Below are 24,113 nucleotides of genomic sequence, written 5' to 3' on the forward strand. Positions count from 1 at the left end.
CAGCATGGAATTTGAGAGGGCACTGATGAGAGACAGAAGGTTTTCAGAGAACCTGATAACCACATTACAAAAAAAAAGTAGGGAACTGGTTACGATGAGAGCCTACAGGAGAACGTGGAAAAAAGAAAAAATTCTTATCCACTTCGGGGGTAAAGGTTCAGGATGAGGTTCACATTGACAAAATCCTAGAATTTCTACAAAAGGGCCTAGAACAGGGTCTAGCGGTCAACACATTAAAGGTACAAGTAGCGGCCTTGGGCACCTTTATAACCATAATGTGGTAGGTAATCCTTGGATGACAGATTATTAAGGCCGTATCCAGATCCAGGCCGATAGCTAATCAAAGATTACCATCATGGGATCTAAATCTTGTACTATCCACGCTAACAGGCCCTCCATTCGAACCTATTCACTCAGCATCCCTAAGAATCCTGTCGTTAAAAACAGTGCTTCTTTTGGCGCTAACATCAGCTCGCAGAGTGAGCGATATGCAAGCTTTATCAGTAGGGCCACCTTTCACAAAGATTCTAGATGATAGGGTCATTTTAAAGCCTGACCTGGCATATCTACCGAAAGTGTCATCACACTTCCATAAGTCCCAAGAGGTAGTCCTTCCTTCATTCTGCCCAAATCCTAAAAAGAAGGGAGAAGACAAATTCCACACCTTAGACGTGATGAGGTGCCTAGTGCAGTATCTAGAGGCCACCAAGAAATATAGGAGGGAAGGCTCTCCTTGTGTGTTTTCAGGGACCTCGGAAGGGACTCAAAGCATCTAAGAGTACCCTGGCAAGGTGCATAAGGGATGCGATTGCCCTGGCATATTCATCCAGTGAAGATACCATCCCAGAAGGGTTGAGAGCCCATTCCACAGGAGTGATGGTGAACTCATGGGCTGAAAGATCTGAGGTATCAATAGAACAAATCTGTAAGGCGGCCACCTGGTCATCACCTTCGACCTTTTTCAGGCACTATAGATTAGATCTAGCCTCTACGTCTGACCTGACCTTCAGGAGTAGGGTCCTTCAGGCGGTGGTCCCTCCCTAAGCTACCAATCTCTGTAATTCTCTCCGTGGTGCTGTCATGGGTGAGAGAGAATAGCTTAGTTACTCACCGATAACGGTGTTTCTCGGAACCCATGACAGCACCCGCTTATTCCCCTCCCCTTCACGAGTGTGGTGGCCACGTTTTACTGTTAGTAGAGTGTTTCCGTTTAGGCACGGTGCTTCTGATAATAAGCAATATTATAATGTTGTGCATATATTTCTGTTGTCTAACCTGGAGACCCTCTGATGCTCTGTAACCAACTGAAGGCGGAGGAGAGGTACCGCCCTTTTTATCTGTAGGTTCCTGTCCCTGAAGGGCGGATCCCCTCTCTCCGTGGTGCTGTCATGGGTTCCGAGAAACACCGTTATCGGTGAGTAACTAAGCTATTCACTAAACTGGCATGTGCAAAAAACTGTTTGTTGAGCCAGCCCATGAGACAGATTTATATATTGCCGTTTCTGCCTTTCTGGCCTTCATCAAGGTGATCTGTCCAGGTGCTAGTCAGTAGAGGTAATGAGCCGAAACGTTGGCAACACATAAATCTGTCTCTTATGGGCTGGCTTGAGAAACAATTTTTTGCAAATCTGTCAATTTAGTGCCAAAGGTTTTTTTTTTCCTTATCAGTGACTTTTTGGTGGTGCGGACTCCTTATATATTCTATTATCTAAACCTGTCATATCGGTCAGGACAATTGGCCATAAAAATAGGGTAAATATACAGTGGGGCAAAAAAGTATTTAGTCAGTCAGCAATAGTGCAAGTTCCACCACTTAAAAAGATGAGAGGCGTCTGTAATTTACATCATAGGTAGACCTCAACTATGGGAGACAAACTGAGAAAAAAAAATCCAGAAAATCACATTGTCTGTTTTTTTTTTCCTTTTATTTGCATATTATGGTGGAAAATAAGTATTTGGTCAGAAACAAAATTTCATCTCAATACTTTGTGATATATCCTTTGTTGGCAATGACAGAGGTCAAACGTTTTCTGTAAGTCTTCACAAGGTTGCCACACACTGTTGTTGGTATGTTGGCCCATTCCTCCATGCAGATCTCCTCTAGAGCAGTGATGTTTTTGGCTTTTCGCTTGGCAACACGGACTTTCAACTCCCTCCAAAGGTTTTCTATAGGGTTGAGATCTGGAGACTGGCTAGGCCACTCCAGGACCTTGAAATGCTTCTTACGAAGCCACTCCTTCGTTGCCCTGGCGGTGTGCTTTGGATCATTGTCATGTTGAAAGACCCAGCCACGTTTCATCTGCAATGCCCTTGCTGATGGAAGGAGGTTTGCCCTCAAAATCTCACGATACATGGCCCCATTCATTCTTTCATGTACCCGGATCAGTCGTCCTGGCCCCTTTGCAGAGAAACAGCCCCAAAGCATGATGTTTCCACCACCATGCTTTACAGTAGGTATGGTGTTTGATGGATGCAACTCAGTATTCTTTTTCCTCCAAACACGACAAGTTGTGTTTCTACCAAACAGTTCCAGTTTGGTTTCATCAGACCATAGGACATTCTCCCGAAACTCCTCTGGATCATCCAAATGCTCTCTAGCAAACTTCAGACGGGCCCGGACATGTACAGGCTTAAGCAGTGGGACACGTCTGGCACTGCAGGATCTGAGTCCATGGTGGCGTAGTGTGTTACTTATGGTAGGCCTTGTTACATTGGTCCCAGCTCTCTGCAGTTCATTCACTAGGTCGCCCCGCATGGTTCTGGGATTTTTGCTCACCGTTCTTGTGATCATTCTGACCCCACGGGGTGGGATTTTGCGTGGAGCACCAGATCGAGGGAGATTATCAGTGGTCTTGTATGTCTTCCATTTTCTAATTATTGCTCCCACAGTTGATTTCTTCACTCCAAGCTGGTTGGCTATTGCAGATTCAGTCTTCCCAGCCTGGTGCAGGGCTACAATTTTGTTTCTGGTGTCCTTTGACAGCTCTTTGGTCTTCACCATAGTGGAGTTTGGAGTCAGACTGTTTGAGGGTGTGCACAGGTGTCTTGTTATACTGATAACAAGTTTAAACAGGTGCCATTACTACAGGTAATGAGTGGAGGAAAGAGGAGACTCTTAAAGAAGAAGTTACAGGTCTGTGAGAGCCAGAAATCTTGATTGCTTGTTTCTGACCAAATACTTATTTTCCACCATAATATGCAAATAAAAGGAAAAAAAAACAGACAATGTGATTTTCTGGATTTTTTTTTCTGTTTGTCTCCCATAGTTGAGGTCTACCTATGATGTAAATTACAGACGCCTCTCATCTTTTTAAGTGGTGGAACTTGCACTATTGCTGACTGACTAAATACTTTTTTGCCCCACTGTATGCAAATATTTTCTATAATTGATGTGGTACAGAATGGATGGGCAACAAAAGTAAATTAAGAGCTTCAAATATCAGATCAATAGGGGACAGTCTGTGAGCCTGCATTCATCTACGGTACTTGTCTTTAATGTGCTGCAGCATTGGACAGCACGGTGGCTCAGCGGTGGGCATTGCAGGTGTGCAGCACTGGGGTCTTGTGTTCAAATCCCACCAAGGATAACATCTGCAAGGAGCTTGTATGTTCTCCCCGTGTTTGTGTTGGAGGGAACGGCATATCCTGAGATAATTACTCAAAGACCAGATCATAGGAGATCTTGATTGTGCGCCCCACTGGAGATAGTGATTGTCTTTAAAACGCACTGGAAATTAATGGCTGTATATTGGTGAGTAAAATAGTGGTCTGAAATAAGATGCCCCCAAGTATTCTAAAATGTAGACCTTGAGATGTCACCCTTGACCAGCATTCTATTAGAGGCTGTCGGCTGTAGGTGGGCTGCAACACTTGTAGGTTCCATTGCTGTGTTGCACGAGGGTCTTCTGATTGCAGTGTAGTTATGCCACAGTAACAGCCCAGCCTAGTGGAATGATCTACAAATAAAGCATCACTCTGTACCGCTATAGCATGCAAACATGAAATTTGGATTGCAGTACTGCTCTAGACAAAATGAAAAACTGAAAATACTTGGTGCATAAATTGGCCAATTCATGTGTACCCGGCAGCCATAATAAGGTGATTCTCGTTGCGGGGAACCTGCCTAATGTGAATCATAGGCTAAATACTACAAAACTGTGGCTGATGGGTTGAGTAAGCACCTGTTCACACCTGATCTCTTATCACAGCCATGTGTTCACACATATACCCAATGCATGCTGTAGCTGTAAATCACTGCTGAGTGTTTGCACTTGTAAAAGTGAGAGCATTGATCTGATGAAATCTATCATACAGGGATACATTTCCATGACTACTCACAGTAGCATGGCTATAATATTTAGTAAGGATTAAAAGTTTGACCTCCCTTATTAATTCGGACCTAGAAAACATTGCGCATAACCAGTACATAAATGAATTCATCCCAAGAATAAGATGAGGATGATTTTAGAGGATGAGGCTTAACCTATTCATGAGCAAACAGTGCTTCAAGTCATAGGTTGCAACTACTATATATGAAGTCTGCAGTGCCGCTGCTTGGGGACAGATTCCCACTTAATACAGTTCAACCGCTCCATGGACATTGAAACAGCAGAGGATTAAAAAAGCCTGTGATGTCTATTAAACTTAAAGAGGAACTAACACTTTTATTTTTTTCCTTAGCATATGACATCTCATAAAATGTGTGAATGTTGATGTCCTGTGAAGCCGAGCATGTGTTGTATGGGCTTCTAAGAATCAAGTGCATCACTGGAACATGGGACACTTGGGTGCTTCTACCTCTGTACAGGTGGAAAGTTCAAAAAAGAGCATTACTCTTATAGATAACTAGTGTTTGTGACTGTGAACTGGACAGGTATTGCATACAATTTTAATGGAAGTCATTTATTTTTCTCAACTGGGAAAATAGACCACAAAAATTAGCAGTCTTGCCATAGTTTTAGCATGGAAATTCAAGGATCGGCTTTCCTCAATGACCATGTCTACCATAGAAAATGAACCTGGTTATCGAATATCCCAACCTATACATACTGGCTGTGTGCAGTCTTTTTGGTACAAAAAGTTAGAGGAAACTTGGTCAAATCTCCTCTTAAACTTGGCATTTCTGTGCCAAAAACTCCTTGAAAAACGGTGTGTGTGAAGCCACAGTTTGACTTCCTGTTTCTCCCCCCCACTAATGCCAAACTTTATAGTATAGGTTCATTCATTTATGGCTCAGAGAATACAATTTCATTTTTCCACCACAGGTGAAATGCCTTTTTATGTTGAACGACTGGTTTAGCAACATACCTTGCCTGCTATCTTAGGTTATGTGCACACGTCGAGAACTTGCAGATGAAGTTTCTGCACCAAAAATGTCTCTTGGCAGGAGAAATGCTGCGTACATCTCAGGTGTGCTCGAATGATGTTACAGCCCCCCGCGGCTGCTTGACTTGCGGCTGTTACAGCCGCTACACGTGGGGATTGCCTAACAGCTGCAAATCATGAATTCGCGGGGTGCTCAAACATATTATCCGAGCACTAACTATATAGCGGGGGTATCTCAAACCAATATCAGATCAATAGATGTAGCAAATTGGTATAATATTTAAGATATAAAATATAACCTTTAATTGATTCCTTTAAAAACATATATTAAACACAGAGATACAAAACGAATATAACCATGTGCCAAAGTGCAATTGTGCAGTGCTCTATTAAAAACAAACCGTGTTGTACTTTCCAGGTATCATATGGCCCAGGACAATGCCGTATTATTATATGTCCAGGTGTCCCCTCCTACCTAGAATCTATGACCATATGACCCTTAAGTAATTATAATTATGTATAGACCAGGCCTTTATGTCGTAAATAATATTGTTACTTTTATAGACATATACATCCGGCCCATATACCTTAGCTCAACATATATACAGCGTCGGTTAAATGCATCAGGATATGTAACACCTCATATAAGCATAGTGTAACCATTTCATAATACCACTATAGATACTGAGACCGCTGTACTTATCTTTAACGCTTCTGTAAAAAGCAGATGACCGGGTAGGGTCCGTCTAGAGAGCCCAAAATCATGACCCGATCTCCGCGCTTGTCACCCAACGCGTTTCGTCATTGCCTGACTCATCAGGGGTATCTTATTCTGGCGCATAGCACGCCCGCTGTAAGACAGCTGCCTTTTATAAATCGCGGCATACCGCGGCTTACTGCCATTTCCGGTTGCCTTGTATAGTACTTCCGGTTTGCGCATAACACAGGCATCTGTTCAGGTAGCTTGCCCCACTTCCTGGGTTTACCAAACAGATGCCGCGCGTCATGTTTAGACAGGAACTGGCCATACCTATGCCCCACTTCCTGGGCGTTGCCAGGCATGTCAGTCTGAATACCACCATATTACGTGATTGGTCTAGGCAATCACCTGACCATCACGTATCCATGGAAACCGCTCGCTTTATCTTATTGCATACGACCTTCTATTGCGGCTTCATTTAGAATAATCATAGATGCCAGTTGCGTCCCCCTATCATTATTTATACGGGACCCACATTTTTAGGCCATTTTATGATTAATAAAAGGCGTTATGAAATATCCAAAACGCCAAAACCCATTTCATGGACCTTGTCAGGGATTACCTTGTGAATGGAAACAAATACTTTACACCCTATCAAGGGAAAAAAAGGCAGAAAAAAGACTCAGAGTAGCAACTAAAAAACAAATGTAATAATGACATTAATTTTACTTCAATCTGGAAAATAATTTTGTTGCATGCATATAGGAGGATACCACCAACCCCCATATGTCTGTAGGAATTATAGATGGGGTGCCCGCTAAATCTGGCCCTATAGGTCCCTAGCTAGCTGTTCCCTACCTCACGCGGAGGTTGGCATCCTAAATTCCTGCGCAAGTGGCGCCCCCACTCCTCGGCGGCTCTCCCTAAACTAGATAGCCCTATTAAAAACTGCCTAGACCAATCACGTAATATGGTGGTATTCAGAATGACATGCCTGGTAACGCCCAGGAAGTGGGGCATAGGTATGGCCAGTTCCTGTCTAAACATGACGCGCGGCGTCTGTTTGGTAAACCCAGGAATTGGGGCAAGCTACCTGAACAGATGCCTGCGTTATGCGCAAACCGGAAGTACTATACGAGGCAACCGGAAATGGCAGTAAGCCGCGGTATGCCGCGATTTATAAAAGGCAGATGTCTTACAGCGGGCGTGCTATGCGCCAGAATAAGATACCCCTGATGAGTCAGGCAATGACGAAACGCGTTGGGTGACAAGCGCGGAGATCGGGGTCATGATTTTGGGCTCTCTAGACGGACCCTACCCGGTCATCTGCTTTTTACAGAAGCGTTAAAGATAAGTACAGCGGTCTCAGTATCTATAGTGGTATTATGAAATGGTTACACTATGCTTATATGAGGTGTTATATATCCTGATGCATTTAACCGACGCTGTATATATGTTGAGCTAAGGTATATGGGCCGGATGTATATGTCTATAAAAGTAACAATATTATTTACGACATAAAGGCCTGGTCTATACATAATTATAATTACTTAAGGGTCATATGGTCATAGATTCTAGGTAGGAGGGGACACCTGGACATATAATAATACGGCATTGTCCTGGGCCATATGATACCTGGAAAGTACAACACGGTTTGTTTTTAATAGAGCACTGCACAATTGCACTTTGGCACATGGTTATATTCGTTTTGTATCTCTGTGTTTAATATATGTTTTTAAAGGAATCAATTAAAGGTTATATTTTATATCTTAAATATTATACCAATTTGCTACATCTATATTATCCGAGCACACCTGAGATACTCAAACACCCGAGCGTGCAGGGATAACAAGATAACCGCGCACACTCGCTCATCACTAGTATATTGATCTGCAGGTGACAAATCAACATGTGCGTGGGATTTCAGAAATCGGATTCACTTTACTGGTACTGTAAACCGGAGCAGGAATTTCGGCACCAAGTGTTCATGGTGTGCACACACTTATTAACATTTGACTCTTTTTTTTCTATAGGAAAGATTATACAACATATTCTCAAGCAAAATAAATGAAGTATTGAATGCTTGTAACTTTAGAAGTAATGATCTCCAGCACGCCTCTCAGGTTTGCTGACCCTTTCAGCATTTGATTTAAGCTTGCTGGCCTCGGGCAGTAAAACGCTCCCCGACATGCAGTGACTTTCAGAACTGGCAGCAGATTACAGGAAAGCTCGATTGTGTGCCGCTGCTTATAGAAGTATGGAGACTTGGGTTCACCTGAATATCATTTGACGGAGTGGAAGTGAAACAGTTATCTTAAAGGGAACCTGTGACTTGATTCATGCTGCACAAACCCCAGTCGGCATGAATACGAAATAAATCCTACCTGGCTTCAGTTGTGCAGCCGTGCTCTGAGGAAACTGAGGAGTTGACCGACTGGTCTACACCATGTGTAGGACTCGGAATGGTGAATGTTTTTTTTTGAAATGCTAGAGGATTTCAGAGATTACCAGCTCTGTCTACAATCGTGCTGCCCATGGTTTAGGTGACATGGCTGCTTCCCTTTTAATATATTGGTTAAATAGGATCATTGTGGAGACCATTTTTAATGAGAAAATTATAAACTTCCTATGGGTGATTATTTGTACATGTGTACATTATCCAGAGCCTGATTGTGATCATTGCCAGCGGCATACTACAAATAGCGACCAAATGAAAAAAAAATTGTGGATATATAATATGGGCGCCATGATTTCTGTCTACACCCCTGATCATTGTATTGACACTTGAGAATAGGCATCCAAAGACTTGTGCTGGGTGGCCCACGGCGGATAGATCTGCTAATGTTGTGTAAGTGCTACTTATGTAATAAAGCAAACCACCTATTACAGTACACTATAATTGTACACAGGTCCTGAATCCTAAAATCCTTAAAGCAGTTTTGCCATTTTTACAGCAGGACTGGCCAGTTAGGACTAAATTATTATTATTTTTTTTTTTTTTTAAATATTTGGGCAGGAGATAAAAAGGTGAGACGTGTGCCAGACATTCATCCTATCTTTCCTCACTTCTTTGAACCAAACTAAACTGGAAGAAGTAAGAGCGGGTGTTCGGACTTCCCCTGAATGTCAGTTGGGTCCAAAGGGAGTGAGTGAATCAGCCGCTGATTAACTGCAGGGCTCACACGGCACAACGTCACACGAGCCCCGTGAGAGCTGGGGCCATGATCACTGGAGGAGAGTATTGGCTGTTTTCTAAGGGGAATATAGCCATTGAGAAGGGGCTGTTAGAGTAGTGGACAGCCCCTATTATGAATTACATAAGCATTATTGTACATCAGTTTCAAGTCAGCAGCATATTAAACGGTTTATGAACGTGTGTGTAAACATGTATTTTATTATATACTAGTTGGAGGGTGCTAATGTCACAACGGGGGCAGGCATTGCAGTGTTAAGAATCTCTCCCCCCATGTGCTCACCCACCTATCCACTCTCTTTCTCCATGTGCTCACTTCTCCCATCTGTGCTCTCTTCTTTGACCTGTCTGCCCCATGTGCTATCCCCCTTGTCTGCTGTCTCTCTCCTTCCTGTGCTGTGTTCTCCCCTCATGTGCTGTCCCGTTTGATCTGTCTCTCACCCCTGTGCGCTTTCGCTCTCCCCCATCTGCTGTCTTCTCTCATGTCATCTCTTTTTTGACCTGTGTCTGACCATGTACAGAACATTCCTCCCCTGCCCAGGAGCTGTGGTAGCAAAAGACAATACTGACATTACAGCAGGAGATCGTAGAGGATACATTTTGTGAGGTAAAATATATTGTTTAAAAACAGTTGGTGAAATATTTTACCTCACAAAATGAATCCTCTGGCATCCCCTGCTGTAATGTCAGTATTGTCTTTTGCTTCCTCCCCTGCCCAGGAGATGTGGTATGCTCTGTACACTGTCAGACACACAATTTTTAAAATGAACTTTCGTTCATGGGAAACCCCTTTAATGTAACCGGCTTCCTCTGCCTGTAGACACACATCTGCCACAGGGATCATCCAGAATTCGCGCAGGTGCAGTAAATCAGTCCGCCGTCATCTTTGTGCAGACACTTAGCGGCGGTCACATTAAAACTGCGCATGCGTTCCTCCTGTACAAATATGGCGGCGGTCAGTGAATCATTCAGCTGAACCCGGTACGGGCGTGTTCGCGAAGGTGTTCCGCTGGTGGTACCGCGCAAGAGGCTGCGTACGGCATATACAGTGTGTGTGTGTGTGTGTGTGTGTGTGTGTGTGTGTGTGTGTGTGTGTGTGTGTGTCACACACCTTCACTTGGGTGTCCCAATATGGTGGTCAGTGAACTTTCGCCGCTTGGAATTCTGGGATCTGGACGGATCAGGATGTGAAGACATTACTAGGTAAGTATATATTAGATCTCATTATAGTGTCCTGATGTTTTTACTCGTGTTTTTTTTTTTTTTTTTTGCTAAAAAAAAAAAAAATCAAGACACTGGCACTTTAAGGGCTGTAAAACCTTTTCTGACTTTAAAAGTGTGTTTACTGTAATTCCGCTCTGATTTGTCATGTGTTGATATAGGGACTGTTTTAAAAGATGAGAGCATAGCAATATATTCTCAATCCCTGACTTGAATTGGTGTCTGGCAGTACAAACTACACTGACTCTCCTATAGTCCTGTGCAGTTAATTATGTGCCAGACCTATGTAAAATGCACTGTGTTGAAATGTTTTGAAAATGGGAGATAAAATGTACGTTTTGTTTTTTTTTGTGTGTGTGTTTAGCACGAAAGACTAAAAAGAAGATTAAAGGAATTCAGCAGTCGGCTGTACCAGCAGTGCGTGAACTTCCTGAAAGTTCGATGAGCAAGACCATTGTTCCTGCGTCTGTAGCACAACTTACCCCCACCCTCATCTCCTTGCTGGAGGCTATAGAGCCTGAGGTTCTGTATGCCGGATACGACGGCACCCTGCCTGAAACAGCATGGAGACTGATGTCGTCAATGAATATGCTAGGCGGACGCCAAGTGGTATCTGCTGTGAAATGGGCGAAGGCCATACCAGGTAACTTGAGGTTTGCAGAATTGTTTTTGTCTTACTTCTGACTTGTAAAATGCTATGTAACATTACAGCACATGCGGCATTCTATCATAAGTGCAAATGCTGGCTTACCCCAGACACACAGCCTACCGGAATGATCATTGGCCCTAAAACGGCTATTCGAGAACCAAGCTTAAACAGCCTTAGTTTGGCATTGCTGTAGTTATAATGAGAGCATTTGTGCAAATGCCAAACACACACCTACTAAAGTGCATAGTTTTCTAAGGCCATAGGAAAGGGCACAAGGGGTTAGTGTGGGGCCATCTTCATTGTGCCAGCCATGTTTTAAAGGGATTACTTAATCAGTGTCTAAGGCCTCTTTCACACTTCAGTTATTTCCATCAGTTAAAATCCTCCAAAAAGGCAGACAAGCGGATCCGTTCTCAACTGATGTGAACGGATGGCACAGGATCCGTTTTTAGACGGATCCTGAAAATGAGGAAATTTAAAGGAACCGCTGGCCGAGAAGGAGAGAGAGAGAATTTTTTTTGTTTTTGGTCCGGCACCCAGACAGAATTTGGGGTTAATTCAGTGTCTGAAGGATCCGCCGGCCAAAAAAACGTTGCAAGCTCCGTTTGGAAATCTTTGAGGATGTTGACGGACACTAACATTTTGGCGGATCCTCAAAAAAACGGATGCAAAAGACGGCAATCAGTCAGGATCCACCAATAATGAAAGTCAATGGGAAGAAAAATGGCGTATCCGTTTTTTTTCCAAAATTGGCGGATCTTGACTGATTGTCAAAAACGAAAGTGTGAAAGAGGCCTAACCAGGTCACCCATCTTGCACACATTTTTTTTTTTTCTTTTTTAAATCTGTTGATTGCTGGGATTTTGGTGTAAGAGTCTATGTATCATTTATTCCTGATTTTGCGCTTAGGTTTCAGAAATCTGCACTTGGATGACCAAATGACCCTTCTTCAGTATTCCTGGATGTTTCTCGTGGTTTTTGCCCTCGGATGGAGGTCTTACAAACAAGCCAATGGAACAGTGCTATATTTTGCACCAGATTTGATCGTCGATGAGTAAGTAGATTTTTGTGGAATCCATATTTATCTAAAGAGGCAGGTAGTTCATTCGTTTTCCATAAATATTTTACTGTTAATTTAAGACATTAATGTCACTGGCTGTGTAACGGAAAGCTATAGCCTAGACTCTAGAACATATGACAATGTGGGGATGAATGGGCAAAACATTGGCTCCATAAGCTAGAATAAAAACCACATGGAAAGGGAGGTCCTTCTATTTCTAGTAGGTTACCTGGATTACATGCGCTGTAGGCATTTGCTTTATGCCTTATTTTTACTCTAGTAAATGTTTACTCTTTTGCTTTGATATTAAACCAGGACTTGCAGCATTGTGTATTTTACAGATAGGAAGTTTGTGATGAGACACATCTGAAAACAACATACTTTTAAGAACAGCTCAAAGGTTAACAACGGAGATCAGGCTCTGGTTTTACACCAATCTGTTTGGAAGTTTGGAACTGGTCTGAAAACCATTAATTATACATGCAGTGTTTTTAGGGCCACATTTTATCTGTAGGGTTATATAAAGGTTTCTATATGCCTAGTGTTATAGGACATTTTTATTTGGGGGGGGGGGGGTAATGGTTGGTTTTCCCTTAAATCAGCAGTTTGTAAACCTACATTTGTGTGTCCTTTTGTAGCTTATCACAGCATTATCAGCTCTTTGGCATAAGGCTATATTTATATTTTCAAGAGGTTTTCACATGATGGATATCATTAAGAGACACTGGGATGAGTTAAAAATGGATGAGGATTTAAATGATATGATCGGGGTAAATCCTCAAATCACATACAGGAAGTACAGAACCCTTAAAGGGGTTGTCCGGGCTTTTCACATAATCTCAGTGCATATCTGGGCTGCAGAACTGGTCGTTTCCTCCTCACTAGTTTTACTTTCCATAGATCACTGTTCAGTGTGTGTCTGGGGGAGGAGCAGCTGGGTGGTTCTGTTCTCTGCACTGAGGCTGCTAGATGGGGAGGATTTGTTACTGTGTGAGGAGGGCTTGTTCATGTGGTCGGGGAGGGCCTGTTGCTATGGAGGGTGGGGTTGTTGCTATAGAGGGCAGGTTTTTAGTAGAGTAGGAGGAAACGACCAGTTCTCATTTCAATGCCAGAACACACACTCCCTGGACGTTTTTCTTACAAGCAAGACCTGATATCTAGCAAACCCTGCAAACTGGCCACAGAAGGTAAATTACTTATTGTCAGCATTCTGCAGCCCAGATATGCACTGAGATTATGTGAAAAGCCCGGACAACCCCTTTAACGATCGTCTAGTGCATAGTCATTTTGTCCAACCCAAGGTAAAAACATGGCTATCGACTTAGGCCTGTTTCACACATACGTTTTTTTCATCAGTTGCAATCCGCGAAAATGGTGGGACACGGATCCGCAACTGTTTTGAAAGCAACGTGTGCTACCGGACCGTTGTTTTGACTGGATCCGGGGAAGAGAGAGAGAGGAGAGAGACACCGACCGACCTGGCATTTAGGCCTGTTTCACACATCAGTTTTTTGCTTCAGTTAAAATCCGCTAAAATGGCGGACAACGGATACGTTCTTGGACTGATGACAACGTTTGTCACCGGACCGTTATTTTAACGGATCCGTCGAAGGAAGAATTTTAAAGGAACCGCTGCCGAGAGAGAGAGAATTTTTTCGCCGCCAGAACAGAGTTTAGTGTTAAATTTCCGAGCGAGCCAAATCCTCCGAGCATGCGCAATGTAAAATGCGGATCCGGCCGCCGAAAAAACGTTGCATGGTCCATTCAGGCATGTCGGCGGACGCCAAAATGTTGGCGGATTCGCAAAAAAACAGATCGAACGTATGGCCATTCGTCAAGATCCGCCGGTAATGCAACTCAATGGGAAAATAAACGGATCCGCCAAGCAAAATGGCGGATCCGGGTTTTTTTGCACAACGGCGGATTTTGACGGATTTCAAAAAACTGATGTGTGAAACAGGCCTTAGGGTTACATTTCCGGCAGAGGCAATTCTTCCGGGCATGCGCAGTGTACAAATGCAGATCCGGCCAGCAGAACAACGTTTCGGTGTCCGTCCTGTCATGTCTGCGGACGCCAAAATTTTGGCGGATCCGTAAAAAAAACGGATCCAACGGTTGACCATCTGTCAAGATCCGCCGATAATGCAAATCAATGGGGGGGGGGGAAAAGGTTCCGCCAAGAAAAATGGCGGATCCGTTTTTTTTTTTTTTGCAGTATGGCGGATTTTGACTGGTGACAGACGGATGTGTGAAAGAGGCCTTAACCGACAGGTTGCTACAGATGTGGGAACTGTGTTGCATGTGAGTCTATTGAGGTGGGTAAGGAGTTTTACAACAGGAATACACGGAAAGCCTACCAGATAAAAGACTTCATCAATTGTAAAACAAAGGGTATTATTTACAGGGCCCGCTGTGACTGTGGGATGACCTACATTGGCAAAACAATCAGAGAATTCAGGAGACGGGTTGGGGAGCATCTGGGAGATATCCGTAATGGGAGGGATACCCCAATATCGAGACACGTCAATGGACTACATGGGGGAAATATGGGAGTAATCTGTTTTATGTGTATCGACAAATTAAAAGTACCTCCCCGGGGGGGAGACTTTGATAGGATCCTACTGCAGAGAGAAGCTAGGTGGATCTTCTCCCTGGACACATGCCATCCTCGGAGACTAAATGAGCAGCTCAATTTTGGTTGTTTTCTATAATCCCTCCTCCCTCCCCCCTCTCCCTTTACCCTCCGATATTCAAACTCGATTATTAGTTATAACATCCAGCCTATTTTGAGAGTACCTTCTTTCAGCTATGTGTACCTTCACTGACATTAATCGAATATGAATATAATATGAAATAGCCCCTAGACCTCAAGAATTTTTTCCGGTACCTTTGGGACCAGCCACAAAACCAGGATTCTCTTTATCTATAATGAGACCTTAGATGGGATGTATATCGTCCCTTATGTATATTCTGTGTCTATGATTAACGTTCCGAGCCTTGTGGAAATGGAGGCAATAACTAGGCATGACTATGAATATACCTATATCTTTAATTAAATGCGCTGCCTAAATGTCCGTTGATGGTTTTCTGACCCTTACTTATCTTCAACAATGCTGGTATTCATTCCTGTCTGTCCCCTGATTTGATCCTACCGTTTATCTGGAGATCACCACTTTCTCCATGCAATGTATATGGTATGCACCATTGATGCCTACGGGGAATCAGCAATATGGGTTGTAGGTTTTTTTCTTTTTCTTTCCCTACGAGGTAGGATGAATGTGTTACATCTGTGGGATTACTAACACTATTTAAGACCTATGCCATGAAGGGGAACATTGGATATATACAGAGCATTAATTGGTTAAAAGATCTCCTTTATGCATGAGATTACCTATTCAATCACTGACAGGGATTTCTTATCTGTACTGAGCACATAGATTGCAATATACGTAGTCTCTTATTATATTTTTCTCTGATCATATATGCCCCCCCTTCTTTTGCCCCATGCGCTGTGTACTATGAGCTCACTATATGACTGGAAGTGGGTGTGGCTATATTTACATGATCATGTTAGATCCGCCCCATAGGGTGACAAACAGAGGTACAGGGCTTAATTCAAAGTGACTTATCGCTAGATTTAGCCTGATCTACCCACTGGGCGGAAGGAAAGGAAAAGAAAAAAAGAGAACAAAAAAAGGCATATGACCTAATTCGTAAGCTATATATCTTTTTAATCGCGGCACTACTGTGGCGTCCTAATTAGGCTTGGTCTGCCCCACAGGGCGGTCACAACGGCGATGCCTAATTTACCAGGAGATGAGATATCGCGGTATTTTGCAATCACCCTTCAGCTGGAGATCTCACTGTGTGAACTTGCTGCAATTGTAGCGGCGTTCACCTCCGAAGGGTGACACGTCGCGGTATCAGCGATTGTCCTCCGTTTGGAGTCCTCACCATGTGGGCTTGGTGTGACCACTGCTGAGTGACCTTACTAAGCGGCTGTAGCTGCGCTTCCTTCATAGAGATGATATATCGCGGTATCCGCGATCACCTTCTCCCTGGAAATCTTACTGTGTGAATTTACTGCGATGCAAGTGGCGTCTCTGCCCCAGGGGATTAATCTGGCACAAATACCCCACTGTGAGGGACATCATATCTGTAGATCAGGATTACTTTATAACTTTGGCCTTATACAATGGTGCCCTATTCTGAGAAATATATCGAGGCATGATCATTTATGTTTTGAATTGAAAAGTGATTGCTGTGTTGGTCAATTTTTGAGCTTGGGCAGATTCTTAGTAAATATAAGAGAACATAGGGGCGGGTTCACTGACCTCTCATTATTATACCAATGAATGGGCTTCTTGCATATACTTTCCCTACTGGCCATTGATCTGACTACCTCAGGTGGGGCTAAACGCCGGGGGTGGGACTTGTGTGTAGGATGGTCTATTTAAGGAAACCACACCATCTATCCATGGGACTTACTTTTTGGCAGTGATATGGACAGTCACTCTGCTAGTTGAGGCACCCAGCCATTGCGGGGCCTTCTCTTTTTTTCTTTATGGACAAATATGTTTAAACTCCCTTATATCTATTTGTATGACTCCCCTGATAAATCCCCATTATTGGGGCGGAAACACGTAGGGAGCAAATGCCCCTTCTGACGACTGGGGGTGACACTATAGGGTCCATTTGGGGCCTGTCCTTGTAAGGGCAGGAGTAATACCTGGACACGACAGGGAGGATAGGGAAAACTGCACACCTGTAACCCTTTAACCTCCTTTTCCACACGCTGTCTTGTGCTGCTATATGGACCCGAATACCCGGCAGGGGACCTCTGAAAAATACGCCGGGGCGTCTATGTCCATGAGTAATGGTGAGACCGAACCATTTTTTAAATGAGCACTGATACACACGAGCACTAGTATGTCTCTTTATGTTGTTTATGTGATGTCTCCGGTTTTAATGAATTATTAAAGGTTGTTTTATTTTGAATGGGAATCCTCCAAGCTACTGACATTTAACCCCTGAGGGTTGTACATGTGGTATTAAGCATTCTTTGCCACAGCTGATCTTTTCCAAACAACTTACTTTTTCCTTTTAGTATAGTCATCAGATTATCTGGCAACTTGTGCAAATTTCAGCTCTTCAGCCCTCTAATTTTTAGTTTAGAATGTGAACTAGAAAGGCTTTTTTTTGGGCACTTTTCACAATGCTCTTATATGGAATCTGTTGGCAGGTTTTTTCCCCAGCGTGATGTAGGGGCAGATAATTCGATTACAGCAATGTATCACTTTCATGGTTACTTTCTGCAGTTTTGAAATGTTTTATTTGCTGAAAATCTACCAGCTCTGTCTAACCTTACCCAAACCTGATTGGCAGTTTTCAGTGTACTGTGCATAGGCAGAAAGCTGCTAATCAGAGGTTGGGGTCGAGTTGTACATGGGAGAAGATTTACTAGCCATTTAGTGGTGTTCTCAGATTAGGTGGCAAAACCCGGTGTCAGATTCCCTTTTGAAGCGTTTATCTGCAGTATTAACATCAAGAATAGTGCAACGTCCAGCACTAGTCTCTGCTGTCAGAAGACTAAACGCTGATGGCGTCTGTTAGGTGCTGTTGGCATGTTGTATGGTGGGCTCTGTTCACATTGCCTGTGTGGAATATTGGTATGGTCTGTGCATTATGGCTTCCATTTGCTTGGTCACTGCATCATGACCCATGGTGGACCCCCACTAGTGGAGTTTGCCTTGGGTCTCTTGAGGAGTGAGTTTTTGTTGTTTGTTTTTTTCCCATAAATATTGTTGCAAGATTCTAATAGTCAAAGCTTGTATTACACCCAATAAGAGCAAGGTAAAAGTTTCACATATGTGATTTTGTATATAATGTGTGTGTGTATATATAGCATGTGTGTACCAAAGTCACACATTTGTGAAACTTTACCTTGCTCTTATTGTAATACCCGACGCACCCGAGAGGTCTCATTACTAGAGCGCTGCCCCATAAGTAACGGTGTATGTGGGGCATGTAGACCCGCCGGTCTGTTCGAGTATCGTGATCAGACGATTCAGTACCTGTGTTACAGCCTAATGGTCACAAACGAAAAGGCTGGGTCCTTGACTGCTGCGAGGGCTGACAATTATACCATACATGTTTAAGCAACCCATTAGAAAAATAACATAAAGCCACTAAGTATTTGTCAATCTATAGCCAAATAACCCCATAACCAAAACTACTGTGACTCGTATGCAAGAGTATGGGGCTACAAACCGTGCCATAGCCCCGTACAGTAATATGCATCTGATACTGGGGAGCAGGAGGTCAGGGCAGAATTCTTTTTGGCCGCAGTTCAGCATGACCTAGTACACAGAAGTCTATCAGAAATAAAGAATAATGCCACAAGATTCATGTTCCCCAGTGCAAGACTGTCTTTTATAACTATTGCATTACAACAAAACAGCCATGCTAACTACTTTCTAAAAATGTGTAAAATGAAAATAAAATTTTTTTATTTTTTGTTAGTTTGACATGGCAAAAAAGTGCCCCATTTTTTTTTTTTTTTTACATATTGTTCTGGAATTTCTGGACTGTTGACAACCTTGGGAGGCAAGACCTAGATGAATAACCTTAAGATTTCCCACAATTCTGAAGCCATGGCTGAATGTGATTTGTACAAATGGGGCAAGCTGATCTACAGACTGGCGACCGCCAGTCAGTGTTTGTCATTAGTGAAGCTAAATAATGCGGTGGATCCTAAATCTCAGGTCTGCATGTTGGGTACAGAAAGGATATGAGAGAGTATTTTGAGGCTTTAGTGACCGCATCCAAAGTGATTCTCTAGTTTCCCATCAAGTTCATTACGAATGGTAAAAACAAGCAGTTCAAGGAACAAAAGCAAGCCAGATGTATTTTACCTGCACTGTAAGTCTGTCATAAATAATCAGAGTGTAAATTTTAGGCTTTATAGTTTCGGCCCTGTTGACATTTACGAATGGCACCCCAATGGACAATTTTTAGGAAAAGACAAGCTAGTTACGGTTTTACAAAAAAAGAACCAGAATAGCTTAATCACACGATCACCCAGCAGAATCCAGAAAATGGAGCTGCTTGGTGTGTGTATATATATAATTATTTTGGGGGACAGCAGGGGAATGGTTTCTTTCTGTGGACGAACCCTGCGCCGTTTTCAAAGTCATCTATTAACATGTAAAGGTGATTTATATTAGTTTTGTACAAAATTGCTAATCCTGTTGGCTTTTTCGGCGGTGTACTCTTGTGCGGATTGATTAAATCTGGTGCATCTTTAGACTGTTCAGTCCAAGTCACTCTACACTGGATAGCATACAAGTTTACACTGCAACATTAAGAAAGGTGTGAGAATCTAGTCTGCATGAGACTGCAGTATTTACATTAGTAAGGATTCGACAAACTGTAGTGCTAAGCAAAAATGTATTCGTTCCGGAACGTGAGCACCCGGCCTAGCAGCGCTTTGGAAGCAGCACATGTTCACTTCCTCCAAAGCGCTGCCGGCTGTTGAACGCAGGTGGACACTGAACGGTGTGGATTCACCTCATCCAATGCTTTCTATGGGTGACATTTCTCTTGCGAAGACTACAGTCTGTGCAAGAGAAATGGACATGCTGCTGTCTGGAGAGAGGCGCCGCATGTACGTCTCCACGGGTGATCCGCTGGCGTCTGTGCACGCATAGTGGGCATGGGATTTCTAGAAGTTCCATCCACTTTGCTGTGCAGCATCCAATCCGCAGTGTCCAGTTACATGTACGCAGCGTCCAACCCGCTGGGAGAAGCCGGTGGGGACCTGTGCAGCTGGGGTATTCTAGCCACCATCTGAAACATGCTAGTTGTGCATCGGGCAGCACTTCAGCAGTCAGGTTAGCTTTAACAAAAAAGGCCCTCAAATGTAGAAAATGCCTTTTTTAATGATTTTTTTCTCATATTCAGATGACTTACTCAGATAATTAACATTAATTATAGAGAATGTGTTTTGTTTGCTTTTATTGGTCTCTTGCCAGCAACTGATTTTTACTTGTTTATTTGTGCAAACAAATACTAACACATGCATGGAAAAAGTGCCATAAAAATACTGCTCGTAAAAGATGAGTCACGTGTATGGCATCCCGAGACCGCACATTCCTGCCTGTTGGCTTCTTGAGTTTACCAGACTTTCTGGATGAATAAGGTTGTGAATTTCTGAGAACGTTTTGTGTGAGTTAGAAAATATTGGAGAGCTGTGTGATGTAAATCTCTCCACGAGCCTGAGGCTGCGGAGCCTAACACGTCGTCCGAGCCCTGGAATCAAACATTCCTTCCTCCAACTGTATCCCTTTTATGGCAGCTTTCTCTCTGCTTATGTTGGGTTCATTTCTCTAAACTAGAAATATTGCATGTGCTATTGGTATAAATTTATACATGTAAAAAACTAAATACCAGTAATGCTTAACCCCTTAGTGACAGAGCCAATTTGGTACTTGATGACCGGGCCAATTTTTATCATTCTGACCAATGTCACTTCATGAGGTTATAGCCTTGGAACGCTTCAACGGATCCCACTAATTCTGAGACTGTTTTCTTGTGACATGTTGTGCTTCATGTTAGTTGTAAGACTTCTTCGATATGACTTGTGTTTATTTATGGAAAAAATGGAAATTTGACATTTTGAAAGTTTAGCAATTTTCAAACTTAATTTTTGTTCCCTCAAATCAGTCATATCGCACAATATAGCTACTACATGTCTACTTTACATCAGCAATTTTGGTAACTTTTTTTTTTTTTTGTTAAAATGTTATAAGGGTTAAAAGTTGACCAGGGATTTCTCATTTTCCCAACAAAATTTACAAAAACATTTTAGTTTTTTCATAAAAAATTTACTTTAAAGCCAAATTTTTTAATTATAAAAAGGGTATCATGAGAAAATTGCTTCCTTATGCAATTTCTCCTGAGTACGGCGATACCCTGTATGTGGGGGAAACCACTGTTTGCGCACATGGCATGGCTCAGAAGGAAGGGGAGCACAGTTTGACTTTTTAATCCCAAAATTGGCTGGAATCAGTGGCGGGAGCTGTGGCGCATTTGGAGACCCCCTGATGCACCTAAACAGTAGAAACCCTACAATTCTACTTCCAACCCTAACCCTATTCCCAACCCTAACTATAACCAACACATGTTTATTTCCTTTGTGTGGTTTGGAACAACACAAATAAAGAGAGGAAAAAACACCAAAAATAGTTCAGACAAAATCACTCTTCCAAAAATGTGGGTAAACAACTTTGAACAAGCATCACATGCTTGAAACGCTCATCTGTGGCAACGAACAGGTGTGAGCAATATGAAAATCACACATGAGACCAGATAAAAAAGGGAGAAGTTGGCTAAATCTTTGCTGTGTGTCTGTTTCCCACAGTAAGCATGGAGAAGGGAACTGTCTGAGGACTTGAGAATCAAAATTGAAAAATATCAATTATCTCAAGGCTACATGTACATCTCTAGAAATGTTCCTTTGTCCACAGTGCACAACATAATCATGAAGCTTACAACTCATGGCACTGTAGCTAATCTCCCTGGATGTGAATGGCAGAGAAAAATTGATGGGTTGCAACGCAGGATAGTCCGAATGGTGCACAAGCAGCGCCAATATAGTTCTAAAAAAATTCAAGATGTCCTGCAGGCTTGGGATGCATCAGTGTCAGCATGAATTGGCAACATTTGAATGAAATTAAACGCTATGGCAGGAGGCCCCACTGCTAACGGACATTAAAAAAAGCTAGACGGCAGTTTGCCAAAATACACATTTTGTAATCCAAAATCTGTGAAAGCATCTTGTGGACAGATGAGACCAAGATAGCTTTTTGGTAAAGCACATCGTTCTACTGCCTAGAGAGAACTAAGGCCTGCAAAGAACACAGAGTACAATATAATATCGTGGAGGTTTAAAATGTTTTGGGGTTGTTTTGTCTTTGGCACTACATTCTTTGACTGTGCAAAGCATCCTGAAATCTGAATATTACCAAAGGATTTTGCATTGCAATGTAGTGGCCAGTGTCAGAAAGGTGGGTTTGTGTCCTAGGTCCATGACTGTCATGACTAGGTCATGGGTCCAGCAAGACAATGACCCCAAACATACTTCAAGAAGCACCCAGAAATGGGTGGAAGAGTAGGAGAGTTCTTAAGTGGCCAGCAATGAGTCTGGATCTAAAATTAGAGGGATCTTAAAATTGCTGTTGGGAGAAGGCATCTTCAAATATGAGAGACCTGGAGCAGTTTGCGAAAGAGTGGTCCAAAATTCCAGTTGAGGTGTAAGGAGCTTGTTGACTGGAATAAAATGCAATTAGTGAATTCCTATAGCAAAGGGTGCTAACAATGTTGGCTGGCTCATTTTGGGGGTTTAGTGTGAAATAATGTCCAGTTTCCCTTTTTTGTGTGTTGGTAAAATAAACATAAAGGAAATTTTAAAACGTGCAATTGCAATAATTTTCTGGGATAAATATTTCACTTTCTGGAACAATTTTGAAGAGTGCCAACACTCATTCTGATACTGATGGGAGTAGCCAAGCACTGTTCTCTGCAAATTCTGGCAGCCCTTTGAATGAGCGAATGCTTGACCCCTTCTGAATTCAGATGAGGCACTATAGAGCCCTGTTCTCTCAATCTGTGGGGGTCTTGGCAGTCTAACTCCTGGTAATCAATAAATTACCCCCTACCCTGTGGATGGGTAATAACCTGTATATTTGCTAGATTTAACTACTAAACCATTTTTTGGCATTTCATAGCTTGCACTGTACCTGTTATAAAGGGTTCTAAATACCAAATCTTTTGTTTACACAAATTAGTGTTCCACTGTGCAGTTTAAATAATTTTTATTTCTGTGCTTTTCATTGACGCACAGTGAGTCACAGAAGTGACATTCAATTACAGAGCCCTCGGCACCGTACTCTCAGCCTACACACAGTCATTGGCGATTCCAACCACAGTGTTGCAGGTGTATCATTTCTATTGCCATACAAGCAACTGTCAGTCAAGCAAGACCTCGGATAGAAGATCACAAATGCCTGTTTAATGCAAAATCTTGTTTCGTTTTTTTTTTTTTCCCCCTTTAATTTGTGAAACAAACAAAAAAAATCATATAAACAAGAAAAATTATGTTGTAAATTATCAGGGACATCGCTACTAGAGATGAGCGAACCTTTTAAGGTTTGGTTATGTTCACCACCAAACTTCTTGATGTTTGCCAAATGTAGCTGAGCACCATTGAATTCAATGGGTGGCAAAACCAAAAGCATAGACAACACATTCATGGGGGCCTAAAAGCTGCCAAAACAGCTCAAATTAGGTAGACACCAGGAAAAGTGACATCAAATGACCAATCAATTAATCTATGAATGAATAATTAAAAAAAAAAAAACATTGACGCAAATCAAATGGCACTCATCAGATGTATACACTGGTGTGAGTGAGCCATTAAGCCCAATTCTGATGTCCTAGTAAAGACCATGATGCATGGACTTGACTGCATCTCCTGACCCAAACTAAAAAGCCTCTTCTCAGTCTGTGGCTGTGAAATTTGGTCTACTTAGCCTGTTCACGATACTTGTGCAATGTATTGTAGGAATGCTTGTATCTTGAAAACCGTGCAGTGTGTACAAGCTGCTGGTCACCTGATGAGCTAGAGAGAGGCTCGGTCATCTGGTGAAATATTTTGTGCTGCACGAAATAACAGTTCTCGGCAGCGCATCGTCATGTATTTTCACTGCTGAGAATAATGGCAGCTTGGGTGCGCTGAACAATCTGTCATAGATCAGAGTACATCTGAAGTATGGTCGTCAAGAATCGTGACACCGTACAGCCCATATGGATTTTTAAAGGGAATCTGTCACCCCATTTTTGGAATATCAGCTGCCGGCACCGCCATCATGGGCTTATCTACAGCATTCTGTAATGCTGTAGATAA

The 24,113-nt window shown here is 42.6% G+C and overlaps 1 protein-coding gene across 1 annotated transcript in view; it reads left to right on the forward strand.

The window, feature by feature from the left end:
- The window catches only part of LOC141085707 (glucocorticoid receptor-like), a 59,052-nt gene that overhangs the window by 19,048 nt on the left and 15,891 nt on the right, over positions 1-24,113 (forward strand). The window contains exons 2-3 of the mRNA XM_073571607.1: positions 10,804-11,082; positions 11,998-12,142. Of these exons, the coding sequence (XP_073427708.1) occupies positions 10,804-11,082; positions 11,998-12,142 (424 nt within the window). The remainder of the gene's footprint in view (positions 1-10,803; positions 11,083-11,997; positions 12,143-24,113) is intronic.

The sequence above is a fragment of the Dendrobates tinctorius genome, unplaced genomic scaffold, assembly GCF_039654945.1.
Source record: "Dendrobates tinctorius isolate UK_male_01 unplaced genomic scaffold, ASM3965494v1 ptg000001l, whole genome shotgun sequence".
Lineage (NCBI taxonomy): Eukaryota > Metazoa > Chordata > Amphibia > Anura > Dendrobatidae > Dendrobates > Dendrobates tinctorius.